Source organism: Frieseomelitta varia, unplaced genomic scaffold, assembly GCF_011392965.1.
Source record: "Frieseomelitta varia isolate USP_RPSP 00005682 unplaced genomic scaffold, Fvar_1.2 scaffold_447, whole genome shotgun sequence".
Classification (NCBI taxonomy): domain Eukaryota; kingdom Metazoa; phylum Arthropoda; class Insecta; order Hymenoptera; family Apidae; genus Frieseomelitta; species Frieseomelitta varia.
The window spans coordinates 454,660-469,986 of NW_025110198.1; the positions used below are offsets into that span (position 1 = coordinate 454,660).

The following is a 15,327-nucleotide window of genomic DNA, read 5'->3' on the forward strand; positions in this document are numbered from 1 at the left end:
AATGATAAGCATAAGCATTTCATAAAGGCTCGTTTTCAAGGAAATTAAGTTCAATCAGAAAATCAATTACGATTACTGATACATTTGTGTTTGATACTAGATACCGAGCCGCATTATACTAAAATGAACAGGAAATAGTAATTAATAATTATTAAAATAAAATATTTCGAATTGTTAAATAATATACAAATAGAAATGGTTGTACATGAAGATAGAAGTAATAAATATATAGTTTGAAATTATAGAAAATATGCAGCTTTTTTAGGATTACACATCAAGAAGTGTGATTACACATAATTATGTTTATTTATAAATATATTTCATATAAATTTCATACAGTATAATTATTTGACAACAGTATCATCGGTAGTTTTCTTAAATTGATTCTAATGGCATTGGTTGATCCAGACCAATTGGACGTCAGAATCGATTGAGATATTTTTTTCAACAATATTTTACATTGGTTCAAGTTTTATTTAGTTGTTTCATCGTTTCATTGCACTTGTAGTTTCATTTCAGTAAGTGTGGAAGAAATATAACGTAATTACATTATACTAACTATAACTAAAAATCTCGATTTATGTATGTGAACAAAAATAATTACATATGTTTTGAATGATTTTTCTTTACAAACGCAGTGGCTGTTCGCTTTGTTAGCCAATTCGTTATTATTTACAACTCGTCTAACGTATCTGATAGTTCAATTATTGTTCTATATATATATTTCTTTACTTTATCTATATATTATACATTTCTTATGCATAATGTTTCATGAATTCGGGGAAAAATTTTAGAATTAAAAATAATAATATCAGAAATGCTAGCCGATGTTTACAGAAAGCATATGAATGAACAGTGTGGAAGGTACCACTCGTAAATAGTGGTTAATCCTTTTCAGTTTCGTGGTTGGTTCTTGTGTATCCACCTAAATAAGTTAATTTAAACGGATATACACGTACGATTTTTCGGAAATTCCAAAAAATCGTTTATGTCTGCATTAGTGTACAAAAATAAGATCATAATATATTTTTGCTAATTTATTTCGTTTCTGTAAAAGTTCTCGATTCTGTAAAAGTTGATCGGTTGTTGTCGATACGGTGTGTACCTACAGATCGAACGCGTGGAGAATCGGTTACGATACCGTTTCATCTTTTCGATATCTTCTTTTGATTATTTTCCACGAAATATTTCCCCCAAAAAAATCAAAGTGTGTTCCATGCAATTACGATATTACTAAACGAAGTTATACTTATGTAAACTGAAATAGATATTATGATAGTTAAAATCACTCTATGAGTTATCGTATCTTTTATACGTAAATAACTTGAACGTTGCTTTTATTTTCGAAATTTTATAATAGATTTTTGATTGTATTGTACAATTTATCTTATTTTTTCATTACTACTTTTCATTTATTTTATGGCTATTGAACTTTGTACACCAAAGATGTAGGTGCGAATAGTGTAACCTTAATTTGTGAAAGTTATTGAATTTTAACAAACTGTACTCAATTATATAGAATACTTATGGTTTTTAATATGTATTGATATAAAAAATTATTATTACCTGTGATTGGTACATTATTAATGCAAAGTGTAGGTCATGCAGATCATCTGCAGAGTAATGTAATGAATAGCTGTGGGAACTCTAATATTAGCACAAAGCTACGTGGATCCAAGTGTTCGGAGATACAGGAAGAATCTGTTAGTAATAATCGAGCTAGTGTGCTGGAGAAAGGCGATGTCAGTGTTTTAAGTGGATATAATTCAAATGATTTCAATACTCCAAGAGGCACTTTGGTCATTTGTCCAAGAAGTACAAACAACTATTCATCTGATCATAGTTTCACTAGATTTAAACCAAGGTATTTTTCTAGTCAATTATCAAAATCTCTTGTGTGTGTTTTTTTTCTTTGTTTTTCTTTAATCAATTGTTTATTATTATAGAATTAGTGGTGCTCCACGCAATGAATTCCGAATGGCTCGGGGAGGTAGCTCTGGAGATCGTGCCAGAGGTGCTTTGCGGGGTAGGGCCTTCAAAAAAACACCATCTATTGAACGTGATTCCAATACAGAAACTAGCTACTATCCTACAGCTAGATCAAAATTTCAAGAATCGCTGAAAAATCAAGAAAATGTCCAAGGAAAATATTATGATGACAAAAGAATAAATGGTTTGAAATGTTTTTTTATTTCTAGAATGATGTTTTTATTGTATTTTAATATACAAGTTGGTATATTATATTACAGAAGATTCTAGAATTTCTAAACTTTTAAGAAGATTGTGCCGGGAAGATGATTATGATCATTTTATGGTATTATGCAAACAAGCACAGGAAGGTATAATAGCGTTTGAAAATCAAAGATATATAAGACGAAATTTGGATGTTATCTGTGAAAGCCTATTAGATGTATTACATACTGGTCTTGGGCCAGAAGCAAAACAACAAGTTGCAAAATGTCTAGGACGTGTTGGATATGCAACTGAACAAGATTTTAAACGGTAAACAAATCATCTAGCAATGTGATAAAACATTTTACATAACATTTTCTGGTTTGTAAATCCACAGATACATGGACTGGGTCTTTAATAAATATTCATTGGAACGGAAAGATGATATAAAGTGCCTTTTAATTAAATCATTTGTTGAAGCTTTTAAATTGGATGCAGAGGCACCAAGGCTAAAAGAATTTTCAGTGGTATTTAAGATTATTTTTCTTGTTTGTCAATTCATGTAATATAAAATAAAATATACTATATTGATCTTTCAGCTAATGATGTCACAATTACAATCAACGCTGGAAAATGTTGATCGATCCGATCTATTGGTAGCAACAGTGGATGCTATATTACTAATAATGGAGTCTTACCCTGAAACATTTTCAAATCATTTCCGTGATACAGTTGATATATTAGTTGGTTGGCATATCGATTCGACACAACAAAAGACAATTGCAGCTTACGCCAGTCGCAGTTTGCAAAGATTACGAACTTTCTGGATAGCAGATCTACAATTTACTTTAACTTTATTAGGACAATTTTTAGAAGATATGGAAAGCTATGATGAAGAATTATCTGTACCGGAGTGTGGCAGAAGTTCTCCCGGAGATGAAGCATCTCCCACACCTAGAGAATGTATTCGACGCATTACGTCTTTAATTTCAGTGTTTAATACAGTTACGAAAAGTATATCTGAGCATTTGAATCCTAATCTTACGCCAAATGTGCAATGGTCATTTTTGTCTGATTGCTTATCAAAAATGTTGAAAACAGTCGTCAAAGCGATCGAATTAGACGACGATGAGATCTGGCTTTCAAATTTTACTATTACACCTGAGATAGCCAATGAATTATTAAAATACGTTAAAAATATAGACATTGCACCATCAAAAAATTCCAATAAATCGGAACTATTCGAAGAGGATATTAATGTGTTTAAATCTTTGAATTTGAATAAAAATGAACTGAAGAATTTAAAGCAGGACATTGAAAAAAATGCTTCAATGAAAGAAAAAGAAACATTGTTAAAGATAATACGACGGATGGAACTAAAAGCCAAGAAAGATGTAGATTTAACAGAAGAAAAGGAAGAGCTAATAATTGTTGCAAACGAATGCGCATTTTTATTGTTAGGTCATCTTCAAAGTCGCATCACAAAAAATCATGACCTACTTTATAAATTTATTGATCTTCAATTGAAAAGGATCAACATCTTCTGGGATGATACAATAATTTCCATGTTAAATACTATTTCAAAAATAATAAAAGAAGTGTCTGCAAATTTGCCTCTGGAACTAGTACATAAATTGCTTGGGAAAGATTCTGCATTACTCAAATTGAGATTCCGTGATTCGATTTCTATCCAAAACGCCAGTCTCGGTGTATATCATAGTCTCCTTAGTCTAAAAAATATTCCATTATTGCAGGAATCATACCGCTACATATTGTCGGATTTGGAAATTGCTTATAAACTTATCTTAACAGATATTGAAAGTTTAGTGACAGATAATCCATTACTTGATGGCATCAAATACAAAAAGAATGACGCAGAAATTGTAGTCACCTTTTTATTAAGAGCTCTTTCTGATATAGGTAAACGTGAATATGTTATAGAATATAGAAATAAGTCTATTTTATATCACTTATTTATTTTATTATATAATGTTTTAGCAAACGCGAGTAATTCTATCATTGGTATGTGGGCATTAAAGCCAAGCATTTTAGAACTGTTGGCAGTCAAGCTAAAACCTTACGATAACAGTTTATCATCAACTAGTCCGTTTTTGCAATATAGCATTTTGTATTTGCTGTACGCGCATTGTTCTAGGTAAAACATGAAATAAAAAGAAAAGATTCAAGTGATATTAATTTATCAGCTTTGATTATACTACGTTTTTATTCTAGATATAATCATTTTGTGCCAAGTTCAAGCTTAATAACTGGTACTATTGCTTGTCGTCCAATAGATATGTTCCCAGGAGCATTGGATGTTCCAACAACATCACCTACTAGCGGTCATCTCTCTATAATTCTAAACTTAATAGCTAAAAGTTATAATGAATGTACGCCAGAGCAAACATTATTGCTTTTATCAACATGGATGCAAGAAATTTGTATACAAGCAGAAAATTACATTGGCATTTTAAGTAAAACAAAGGAATATGAGAATGTTCTTACAAGTCTTGTTACTTGTGGAGCTACTATCGATCGAGATATTTCTATTGCCGTTTGCAATCTCTTTGAAATTTTAATGAGCGCGAAGAATGTTACTTGGAAAGAAGAAATGTATGCCTGCATTGTGGATCTGGTGATGTTACATTTAACTTCGCGAGATGAAATCATACGAGACAAGTATGGTTCGCTATTGACGCAGATACCTTTAAATATAGTGATACCAAAACTCAACAGAGAATGCTTATTGTCAGAAACAAAGGTGAGTTTATGAGATATATATGAAGCTTGATTTACTTAAATTTTTCTTTCTGTTACAGAAATATCAAGGAATTAAAAATTACTCGACCGAATCTTTAATTCTTGCTCAAAGATTACACATGCGGGGAACCAATACTGGAGAGATGCAAGCACAACACTTCAGAACTTATATGGCTTTTTTGTTACAAGAACAATATCTAGATGCATCTGGGTTATCAGAAATATTTACCTTATGTTGGCCAATTGTGTAAGTAAAGATAGACAAAATTAATTAGACAAGTTCTAATTGTACGATTGTATTATATTTCTAGATCTGAAAGCGAGACCACTAAGAAAATGTATCGTTTAGCGCTAATAAATAGATCTTTCTTGTACTTTTGGGCTGGTTTTGAAGCAGCTCAACATTGTGTGACGAATAAACTTCGTACTTCATTAGGAAAGCCTCAAGAAACGTTTACGTCAATCGAAAGCGCTCTGAAAACATTAGCACGTGAGATATCATACAGTTCTGAAACAACAAAGAAAGAGAAACGAGGCTTAGATCATCTATTGAGCGAACATACTCGCGTACGATTATTCATTGAATTTCTTGAACATCTTGAGAGAGTAATACATAATGCGGCGGAAGGTTGCGCCATCGCGCTGTTACCATTGTCGAAACCAGTCAGAACATTCTTTCATACGAATAAATCGACTTGCAAAGAATGGTTGAATCGTATTCGATTGGCATTGTGCGTGGTGTCATTACATTCTGGATTAGCTAGTAGTGCTTTGAGAAATAGTCAGAGATTATTGGAGGATTTAAGTAACAGCGATAACACACAAGGTATCGAATTTGAGAGGGCAACACTCTGTACGGCACAAGCTATGGTAATGCTGGGGGAAGCAGAAGCGTTACAGGGACTTTACGTTTATACCAAGGAGAAAGATCGAAAATTCCCGTGGTTAAAAGCTGCCATGGAAGAAACTGCAAATCGTTACGAATCAGCTGCCGAAGCGTATAAGTTGATTATCGAAGAGCATGTACGAGTTGCGAACAATCGACTTGGAAAAGATGTGGACCAGGATGAGGAAGTGGAAGATATAGCCGATGGTAACAATGTTGAAGGCACTAGTGGGAATGAAGAAGTTTCTGATGGGAAAAGCAAGTCTCTTAAAGCCGAAGGAGACAATCAAGTACTTGGCTTTTGCATGCAACGATTATCTCATTGTTACGAAGCCGTTAGTGACTGGACCCGCTTGGAAGCTTGGAAACAACAAGAGGCTGAAATTTTTGCCCGAGATAAGAATGCCATTCTCAGGAAACAATTATTTACGGAAAACAACGTTTCTCAACAAGCGAAATGTTTGAAAAAATTCGAAGATGGTGAAAATATATGTTTAGATGATCTAACCGATTGGAACTTATTGGATGGAGGAATTGATAAAACCGCAAATTGGAATTGTGCGAAAACGCTGGTTGAATGCGGCAATACTTTGACTAACATTGCGCTTAAGATACACATAAATGAATATAAAGATTACTTTGAGGAAGAAATTGAACGGTGTCGGAAAGTGGCAGCTAAAATTATGGAGGAAGGCCTAAGAAACGTGCCTTCCGAATATCTAAATGAATCTATATTGGTACGATTTTCGGCAGATGGATTGAAAAATATGCTTTCCGGTAAAGAAGAAAATATATTTGAATTATATAAAAGCGAAAAACTTGATCACATGGACTCGAACGTATTGACACGAACTTTATGGTGGTCGGAATATTTTGGCAGAGCGAGGAAGAATAATAATCCTGAAACGCGATTGGATAACAGCGATGTAGCTGATTTAAGATTGCATATTGTTCGAATTGCTAGAAAGGAAGGTAACTTCGAGTTGGCGAAACGGGAGTTACTTAATTATTTGAGATCCGAACGGGAGCTCTGTCAATTTGAAGGAGGCGAACGAAATTACATTAATCCCGATTTCGACCAAGCAACTGACGATGTACTGAAAAACGTGATGCACGTAAAATGGTCAAAGAATAATATACGCGCTTTCCGTGAATTTTCAAAATTATTGTACGATATGGAACGAGTCAATAAAGCGTTAAAAGTATGTAGCGCAACTGCACTTGGAATATCACGAACTATCGTCGACGGAGAGCAGTCAGCTGATTTACGTGAAAACGGTACAATTTTACTTTTAACCCTTGGCAAGTGGATACAGCAAGAAGTGGGCAGCATCGAAAACGGCCAGTTGGAGCAGTTGCTTGAATTCGAAGCTACTCATAACGATGGCTTGATGAATAAGCTATTCGGACCCACTACAAGTTCCATACCTGTTTCGGATATGATAATTGGCAGATTGACGCAACTAGGTGTAAACCAATGTCCCGATTTGCCGCTTGCGTGGTGCAGTTTCGCGAGTTGGTGTTACAAATGGGGAAGAAAGATCGTGGATAATTCAAATTCAGGTCAGTTGACCGACGCGGATAGAGCAACCATAAGAGAATTATTACCATTCGATACAAGTGAATCGGACTTGAATGTAATTTTCTCAATCTTGTCTCAAAGCAAAACAATTCCTGAAGACGAGGGCGAGATAACGGACACTTCCAACGACGTTAATACTTCAGACATGATAGAGAATCAACTACGTAGTGTTCCGATACTAAGTCGTATTAGTGCCGATCGTCTCGTAACATTGGTCGATATATGGAGGCAGGCACAGAAGAGAATTTATTCGTACTACGAACTTTCTGCGAATGCGTATTTCAAGTACCTGCAGCTTGCCGCAATTAAAGAGGCCAACGATTGTGCTACTATCACAGCTACACTCAGATTGCTACGATTAGTTGTGAAACACGCTCTTGAATTACAGAACGTTCTGGAGTCTGGACTTTCCTCAACTCCTACTGCTCCATGGAAAGAAATAATACCCCAATTGTTCTCCAGGCTCAGTCATCCCGAATCTTACGTACGCACTCGAGTATCCGAATTACTGTGCAGAGTTGCGGAGAATTCGCCACATTTGATTACATTCCCAGCGGTGGTTGGAGCGGTTTCTGGCCAGAAAAAGAATTGCGACAAAGTTCTTTATGAGAAAACGGAAACTGATTCTCAAAACGATTTAGATTTTATAGAAGAAGAAGAGGAAATGGGTGCCGAGAATTCTGCCTATCAAGACGAACAAGAGAAATTTATGGATTGTTGTTTCTCACAGCTGGTAGATTGTTTGTCAAACAGGATTCAAGATTCCATTGAACAAGTGAAAATACTTGTCAAGGAATTGCGCCGGATTACGTTATTATGGGACGAGCTGTGGTTAGCAACGCTGTGCCAACATCACACCGAAATTTCTAAACGATTCGAACAACTGGAAATGGAAGTACAGAAAGTGCAAGATAATTCTTGGCTGAGCGCTGAGGAAAAGGATAAGTTAATTGCAGAAAAGCACAGAATCATATTGAAACCAATAGTTTTTATACTAGAAAACCTTTCGGCTATGACTTCTGTCCCAGCTGAGACACCGCATGAAAAAAGTTTTCAGGAGAAGTTTGGTCCTTCGATAGAAGAAGCGATCAGTAAATTAAACAATCCGAAAAATCCGGCGAAACCACAGATTGCGAGTATATGTTTAAAACAACTTGAAGGGAAATTAGCTCAGCGTGTACATAGACGAGCTGCATATTCTCTTTCTATGAATGATATCAGTCCAGTGTTAGCCAATTTGAGAAACACGTGTATTGCTATGCCAGGTGTTGCCGCAAATGATAACAAAATTGTTACCATAGAATCTGTAGATAATAACGTTCAAATATTACCAACCAAAACGAAACCGAAAAAGCTCATGTTCCACGGTTCTGATGGACATATATACACGTATCTATTTAAAGGTCTGGAAGATCTTCATTTAGATGAAAGAATCATGCAATTCTTAAATATATGCAATACTATGATGTCAAAAAAAGGCGATTCGAAGAAAGTATATAGGGCGCGCCATTATTCAGTTATACCACTGGGCCCTCGATCTGGATTAATACAATGGGTCGATGGCGTGACACCTTTATTTGTTTTGTACAAAAGGTGGCAACAGAGGGAGAGCGCAATGCTTAATAAAACTGGTAGTTCTGCGGTATTGAGACCGTCCGAACTATTTTACAATAAATTAACTCCGCTTCTGAAAGAGCGGGGAATCGGTCTGGAAAATCGAAAAGAATGGCCTGTTCAAGTTTTGAAACAAGTTCTAGCTGAATTAATGGCCGAAACTCCCAAGGATCTGCTGGCAAAGTTAGTTCTGTTTTCTTTCCTCAGTCCCATTTACTTATTTCTCCCCTCCGTTGCTTCATTACTGTTTCCTATACAGAAGAATTATTAACAATATTTTCTGATCTTTGTTTATCGTTATAGAGAGATTTGGTGTAATAGTATAAACGTTGGAAGTTGGTGGCAAGCAACCAAAAATTACTCCTACTCAGTGGCCGTAATGTCAATTATCGGATATATCATTGGTCTCGGTGATAGACATTTGGATAATGTATTAGTTGATCTCAATACGGGCGAGGTTGTTCACATCGATTATAATGTTTGCTTCGAGAAAGGCAAGACCTTGCGTGTCCCAGAGAAGGTACCGTTTAGAATGACTCCAAATATTAGAACAGCTCTAGGAGTGACTGGAGTCGAGGTACAATAATTCTTTATATCGTTATTATGATATTATTATTATATATATATATATATAAGTAAAATACGATATCAATTTTTCAGGGTATATTTCGTTTGGCTTGTGAACATACGCTTCGAGTGATGCGTCGAGGGCGAGAAACTTTGCTGACTTTGCTCGAAGCGTTTATATACGATCCATTAGTCGATTGGCGAGCTGGTGCAGATAACAGCATTGCAAGTTACGGAGCCTGTCAAGCTAGAGCACGATGTACAGGAATTGGAAGAAAACAATTGGAACAAGAATTAACACGAGCTATGTTCGCCGTTCGAACAGCAGAAATGCGTGCCGAATGGTTAGCAAATAGGTTGGTAAACTAACAATTAAATTTTATCTTTATTGCAATATTGCTGTATATTTTATCTATATTTTATATATTTATATATTTATATTAATGAATTCTTAGAGACGAGTTGGTAAAGATATTTCCATCACTGTGTCATCATTTGAATTGTTGGGTGGAGGCAACAGAAATCATGCGTCAATGTCAAGACTTGTTACAAGACAGACACCAACAGCTTGCTCTAGTTAAGGAAGCACAAGCAATGGGTCGTAATCATCCACTATACTCCGTAATAAAGCGTTACAATTCTTTTAAAAGAGCACGCGACGCTCACGAGAAAGCAAAAACTGGATTGAAAGAAAAGATTGACGATTGTGAAAAGCAGATTAATATGCATAACGTAAGCTTCATTTATTTGTTCACTTATTTCATTTATTATTTTGACGAGATTAATTGTTGTCTTGTTATTTTAGCTGGCTCTTTCAGCCGTACGAGGTCCGCAATTAGGACAATGGTTAACAGAATTAGGGACATCTACGAATCAAGAGGACCATGTAGTTTTTGATCTTGTTAAAGAATTCTTACAGAATGCTGGCCAAAGTCAAATGATACTTCAGTGTGAGCAATCAGAGAATGAATTAACACAATTGGCTACACAGCAATCTATTTTAATACGAAATTGTTTGGATCTATTGAGTCAGTATTCGGCAATTTGCAGTCTATATCCATTAAGTAACATGTCACAACATCGTACCGTACTTTATCACGGTTGGGCTAACAAACTTTTAAACACTGGATGTGTTGAAACGTGTCGCGAAGTTATGATGCAATTTGAGAATACTTTTGATCCAATTAAAAGTTCCAACAATCAGCAAGTTCAACAAATAATAGCGTTCTCTTATCAAATGCAAGCAATTCTAAACGATGCAAATGAAAAATTAAAGAAAGCATATGAGAGAATGGTATCAGAGGGATTGCCAGAATCAATCACTAGAATAGAAAAAGCATATGGAGAATCAAGAGTGCAGATACAGAGTTTCCTAAGACGAGAAAAAGGAGCAGAAAGAGCACTTGAGTGTGTTAATATAACTGCACTCTGTGCTTTAAATAAGAGATATTTAATGATGGAAGGTGCTGCTAAATGTGCAGGAGATTGTCTAGTTGATCTTACGTCCAGAGAAGGAGATTGGTTCTTAGATGAAATGCGTTTAATGTCATCTTTAATTGCCGAGCTAGTTAGCTTGATACCTGAATGCCATAAAACTAACAATGATCCCAAGATATCTCTCATATTAAAATGTTTGAGAGGATCCGATTGTATCTATAAGGGATTGCAGGAACTTAATTACAATTTTCATACGATCATTTTACCTGAAGCAATGAAAACAATTATAACGGAAGAGCCAACTGTGATTAGAATGATAGGAGAGTTAACAGAAATAATTGTATCATCCGGCATACCACTTGGTGAAATTTTAGGACAACTGGAAATGCATCTGAGATTTACTGTCATGGAAATGGAAAGTCCTCATGCAATGATACAAAATGTCGTAAATAACATGAGGCTGAGATTCGAAGCAATGTTATCTCGACCTGCTGAAATTCAAGAACCGAATCAAGATGAGACATTGACGCCTGGTCAAATGCTTTTAATGGGTTTCAATGGCTTGTTTGAAAAGCTTCAGATGGAAGGTAACGCGTTAATCGCTACTTTGAGTACGCTGGATATTCCTCCATCCTGGAGAAAAATTGATCAGATTCGAGAAGCAAAGGAAATGTCTGCGCCAATATTCAACAAAACAGCTTGTCAGGTGTTAGAGGATATATTTTTGGTTAAACGTTTGCATACCATACAGGAATTTTTCATGATGTGCAGAGATATTGCAACTGCGTTTAAAGGCGGTTTAGCAAATATTTACGATGACGAAAGACTAAATAAACCAATAAGAATCTTTACAGCGGATTATGTATCACGACAATTGCTCGGCGTTACTTCTCAAACACTAGCCATCGCACTCTGTTTCTTATTACAAAGAATGGGTTTGAGCGTTACTACCGAGATCGAGCAGAGAGATATCGGAGCTGAAAGTAAAGTTTCAATAGAAGAATTATGTAGAAAGGTCGTCGATTTGTGTTTGAAAAGAGGTCTCTTTTCTGGGTCTGTTCTTGCTCAAGCTAGTGCGCTCAGTAGCACTCTCGAAAGTGCTTGGAGAAGAAAACAAAGTGCTAGATTTGCTCAACAATGTGTAGAAGTAGCTAGGGCTAGCATGCAGAGACTTCAGCTACAGCTAACAGCTCATCATTGGTTGCACGAAGATAGTTTACTGATGAGATCAAATGTTAATTTAATGAATCCTTTGAGTGAGTTTCTGTCGGGATATTTTTCAAAATTGTGCAGTTTTTTTTTGCTAGATATTTATATTTCTAATTTTCTTTTCAGATCGTTCTGGATTTATGTTAGAACTTCGTAAAACAGCTACAACACTGTCTGCTTTGCAGTCTCGAGTATGCGAGGCACGAGACCAGCAACAAAATCTTGTTTCTAGTGCAGTGCAACGATTGAAGTGGGCTGCTGGAGCAAATCCAGCTCTTGGAGAAGTTATGTCTGCATTTGATAACGCGGTGCTCTTGTCTTGCGAAAAATTAACTCGACAACATAATCTTGCGTCTAGTGTTATCAATACTTGCAATTCTATATTACATTATGAGGCTTTAAGAACTAGAACATCTGAAAGTGTGACACACGATGCGAATTTCGTTAAACTAATCAAGCATTGGGAAGAGAGCTGCATTTTAACAATGAATCTAAACATAACAGTGACCGCAATTGAAGAGAGTCTAGTAGAATTGTTACATATGGAAAGCAACGTTGATATAAACTGGCTAAAGCAGGCCGAAAGGTTCATTTCCGAGGCAATACTTGATGTTCAAAAGAAATTGCAAGAAAAACAGGAAGGTCTGCTCTCAGCTCAGGAACGTTTGAGGGAACAAGTATCAAACCTGCAAAGTGTACTGACCGAACATCATAGACTAATGTCAGACGTTCGGATATTGTTACGAACTATGGTAAAACAAGAGAATATTGACGGCTTACAAGAATTTCTTTCTTCGTACCGGTCTTTTACTGAAAGCATATCGGCTATCGTAAAGGAACTTGAATCTGAAAATTTAGATGTAAATAGAGGGAGAACGATTAAAGAAGAATTGGAGAATATGACAACTATAGTACCAAATTTGTACAACGAGTTATTAGAGTTCGCCAATGAAAGGAAAATAAACTCAATGAAAATGTCTGAGAAACAAAAGGATATAGATAAAGAAAAAGAAAGAGAGGGCGAAACTGAAATTTCGATAATTAGTTCAATAAAGAAGAAAGGGAAATTGATGAGGCAGGAGGGTATATGTTACAGTCCTAGGAAAGGAGTTCCACCGACCCGAGATCCAACAACAGGAAAAGGTAAGCTCATTGAATTTTCCAGGGATTACATAATTTCTGTTTCTCATTTTTATTTCCTTCGTAGCTGTACAAGAGCGGAACGCGTATGCGCTGAATGTTTGGCATCGCGTACGAATGAAGTTAGAAGGATGCGATCCTCATCCAACAAGGAAGTATACAACGGCTGAGCAAGTGGAATACGTGATACGCGAAGCTCAGAGTACTGATAATTTAGCCCTTTTGTATGAGGGTTGGACACCATGGGTCTGAACGAAAACGGATTGACGCAATCGCGTCGATGGTTTAATGCTCGTTACACACGGTACCCGAGTTCGTACCGTTCTTCGCTCCATGCTCGACGGAGTTAGCTCTCTGTCCGACCAGGTGTGAAGTACACCTTCGTTGTCACCTGGAAGAGAAAGTTCATGTCTGTAAGGAAGCCGTTTAAGTTCGGCAGCGCGCACTTGCATACAGAGAAATTCCAGCGCGATTCACGATCGAACTTCGATTCTGGCACTGATTCTATGATTATCTCAAAAATCTCGTTAACAACGCGTACTATGCGATCTACCAAGGTTTCTTCTTTCCTATTTTCTGTCTACGTAACCTTTCCTACGTAACTGTTTTCCTTTTGATCAAAAGTAGATTAATATGCAATAGTCGGAAAACGAAAAGGAACAGAACAGAAAGAAAAGCGCGCACTGCTTACTGCAAACAAAGTAACAAAAAATCCTTTGACAATTAAGTTAAAAGATAAAAGGAAGAAAATATAAACCAACGTTAAGTATGATTGACTCAAGTCAGCCCTCTTATTACATATATTGCTTGTATGTTTAAATGTCAATGTTAGATTTGGGAAAAGCATAGAATCTGCCGCATCTTTAAAATGATAAAAAATAACGACAGAATGATTTGATAATGATGCGGAGAAGCTCGATAACGAATAACGCGACGATGGTGACACTGCCACAGACATTCGTTCGAAAGAAGAGCCCTTTTTTTTTAGTGATTACTATTATTTATTTATTTTAGTAATCTCTATTATTTATTTATTTTAGTAAACGTACCAATTTGGTTAAATTTGTAATTGTAAATTAATCTTGGAAGAAAGAATGTGTTGCCATTCGCGAATGATTAAACATACATTTGGAAATTCAGCGGGACCAAGAACGATATGTCACTGTCGAATCGCGTGCAAGATAAACAAAAGTATCGAGGTACAGAATGAAAAACAAAGTGTATGTTTCATGTTTGTATTCGCTACTCGATATTAAGGTATCATGATCAGCACTCTTTTTTTTTTCCTAAAGTGGGAGTACATGTTTTTCCGAAATTTCAATTGATAATTGCCCAAATTATACAAATTTACATAAAATTTATCGTAAGTATTATTTTTTGTTTGGTAGAAACTGTCATATTAATTCTATAAATTTGTTTCACCAAATATTATACAACAATTATAATAATCGGTCAACATGCAATAGTTTAAAAAAAAGGAAATCTTGCGAAAAATATTACAGATGCAAATCAAAACTTGTTCCTTTTCATATTAAATATAAATACGTGGTCATTGAAAGCATCAGTTAATCATAGCATTTTCTCTTTTTTTTTTGAGAGGGGAAGGGGGAAGAAGGAAAGGTCATAGTTTATAACCAATAAAGTTTACGATATATATAAAAATTATGAAAAAGATGTATTCCCTTCAGTTTAATTACACTTTTGAGAAACAATCATGTCTATTATTCATTTACTTCAGATTCCTATTTAGAAATTACATTGTGATTTTTCTATTCTATCTTTCCTGATAGAATAAATCATGTTTGAGACTTTTTCCAAGGTATTCTTTTTAATTTTTTATGGTACTTTCCTCTTTATTTTACTTCAGTTTTCATAAATATCCTAAAACATACATTATTTCTTGTCCCAAGTTCTTACCACCCTTTCCCTTAATTCTGTCGAGATTATAAATCACTGTTGC

General features: G+C 35.5%; 1 protein-coding gene across 5 annotated transcripts; it reads left to right on the forward strand.

The window, feature by feature from the left end:
- Nucleotides 1-435: 435 nt before the first annotated feature.
- LOC122532290 (serine/threonine-protein kinase SMG1) lies at nucleotides 436-15,079 on the forward strand. Of its 5 annotated transcripts, none has more exons than XM_043660935.1 (16): nucleotides 436-518; nucleotides 1,600-1,864; nucleotides 1,947-2,173; nucleotides 2,250-2,502; nucleotides 2,570-2,699; nucleotides 2,772-4,092; nucleotides 4,171-4,327; nucleotides 4,405-4,933; nucleotides 4,992-5,179; nucleotides 5,244-9,197; nucleotides 9,318-9,591; nucleotides 9,675-9,937; nucleotides 10,037-10,313; nucleotides 10,387-12,274; nucleotides 12,354-13,370; nucleotides 13,435-15,079. In XM_043660935.1, the coding sequence occupies exons 2-16, from the start codon at nucleotides 1,629-1,631 to the stop codon at nucleotides 13,617-13,619; spliced, it is 10,899 nt and encodes a 3,632-aa protein (XP_043516870.1). In that variant the 5' UTR covers nucleotides 436-518; nucleotides 1,600-1,628; the 3' UTR covers nucleotides 13,620-15,079. The 5 variants fall into 5 exon arrangements, with proteins under 5 accessions (XP_043516870.1, XP_043516872.1, XP_043516869.1 ...); XM_043660937.1 differs by lacking the exon at nucleotides 436-518 and adding an exon at nucleotides 648-905; XM_043660934.1 differs by lacking the exon at nucleotides 436-518 and adding an exon at nucleotides 915-1,207 and having other exon boundaries at nucleotides 1,447-1,864.
- The last annotated feature ends 248 nt before the right edge of the window (nucleotides 15,080-15,327 follow it).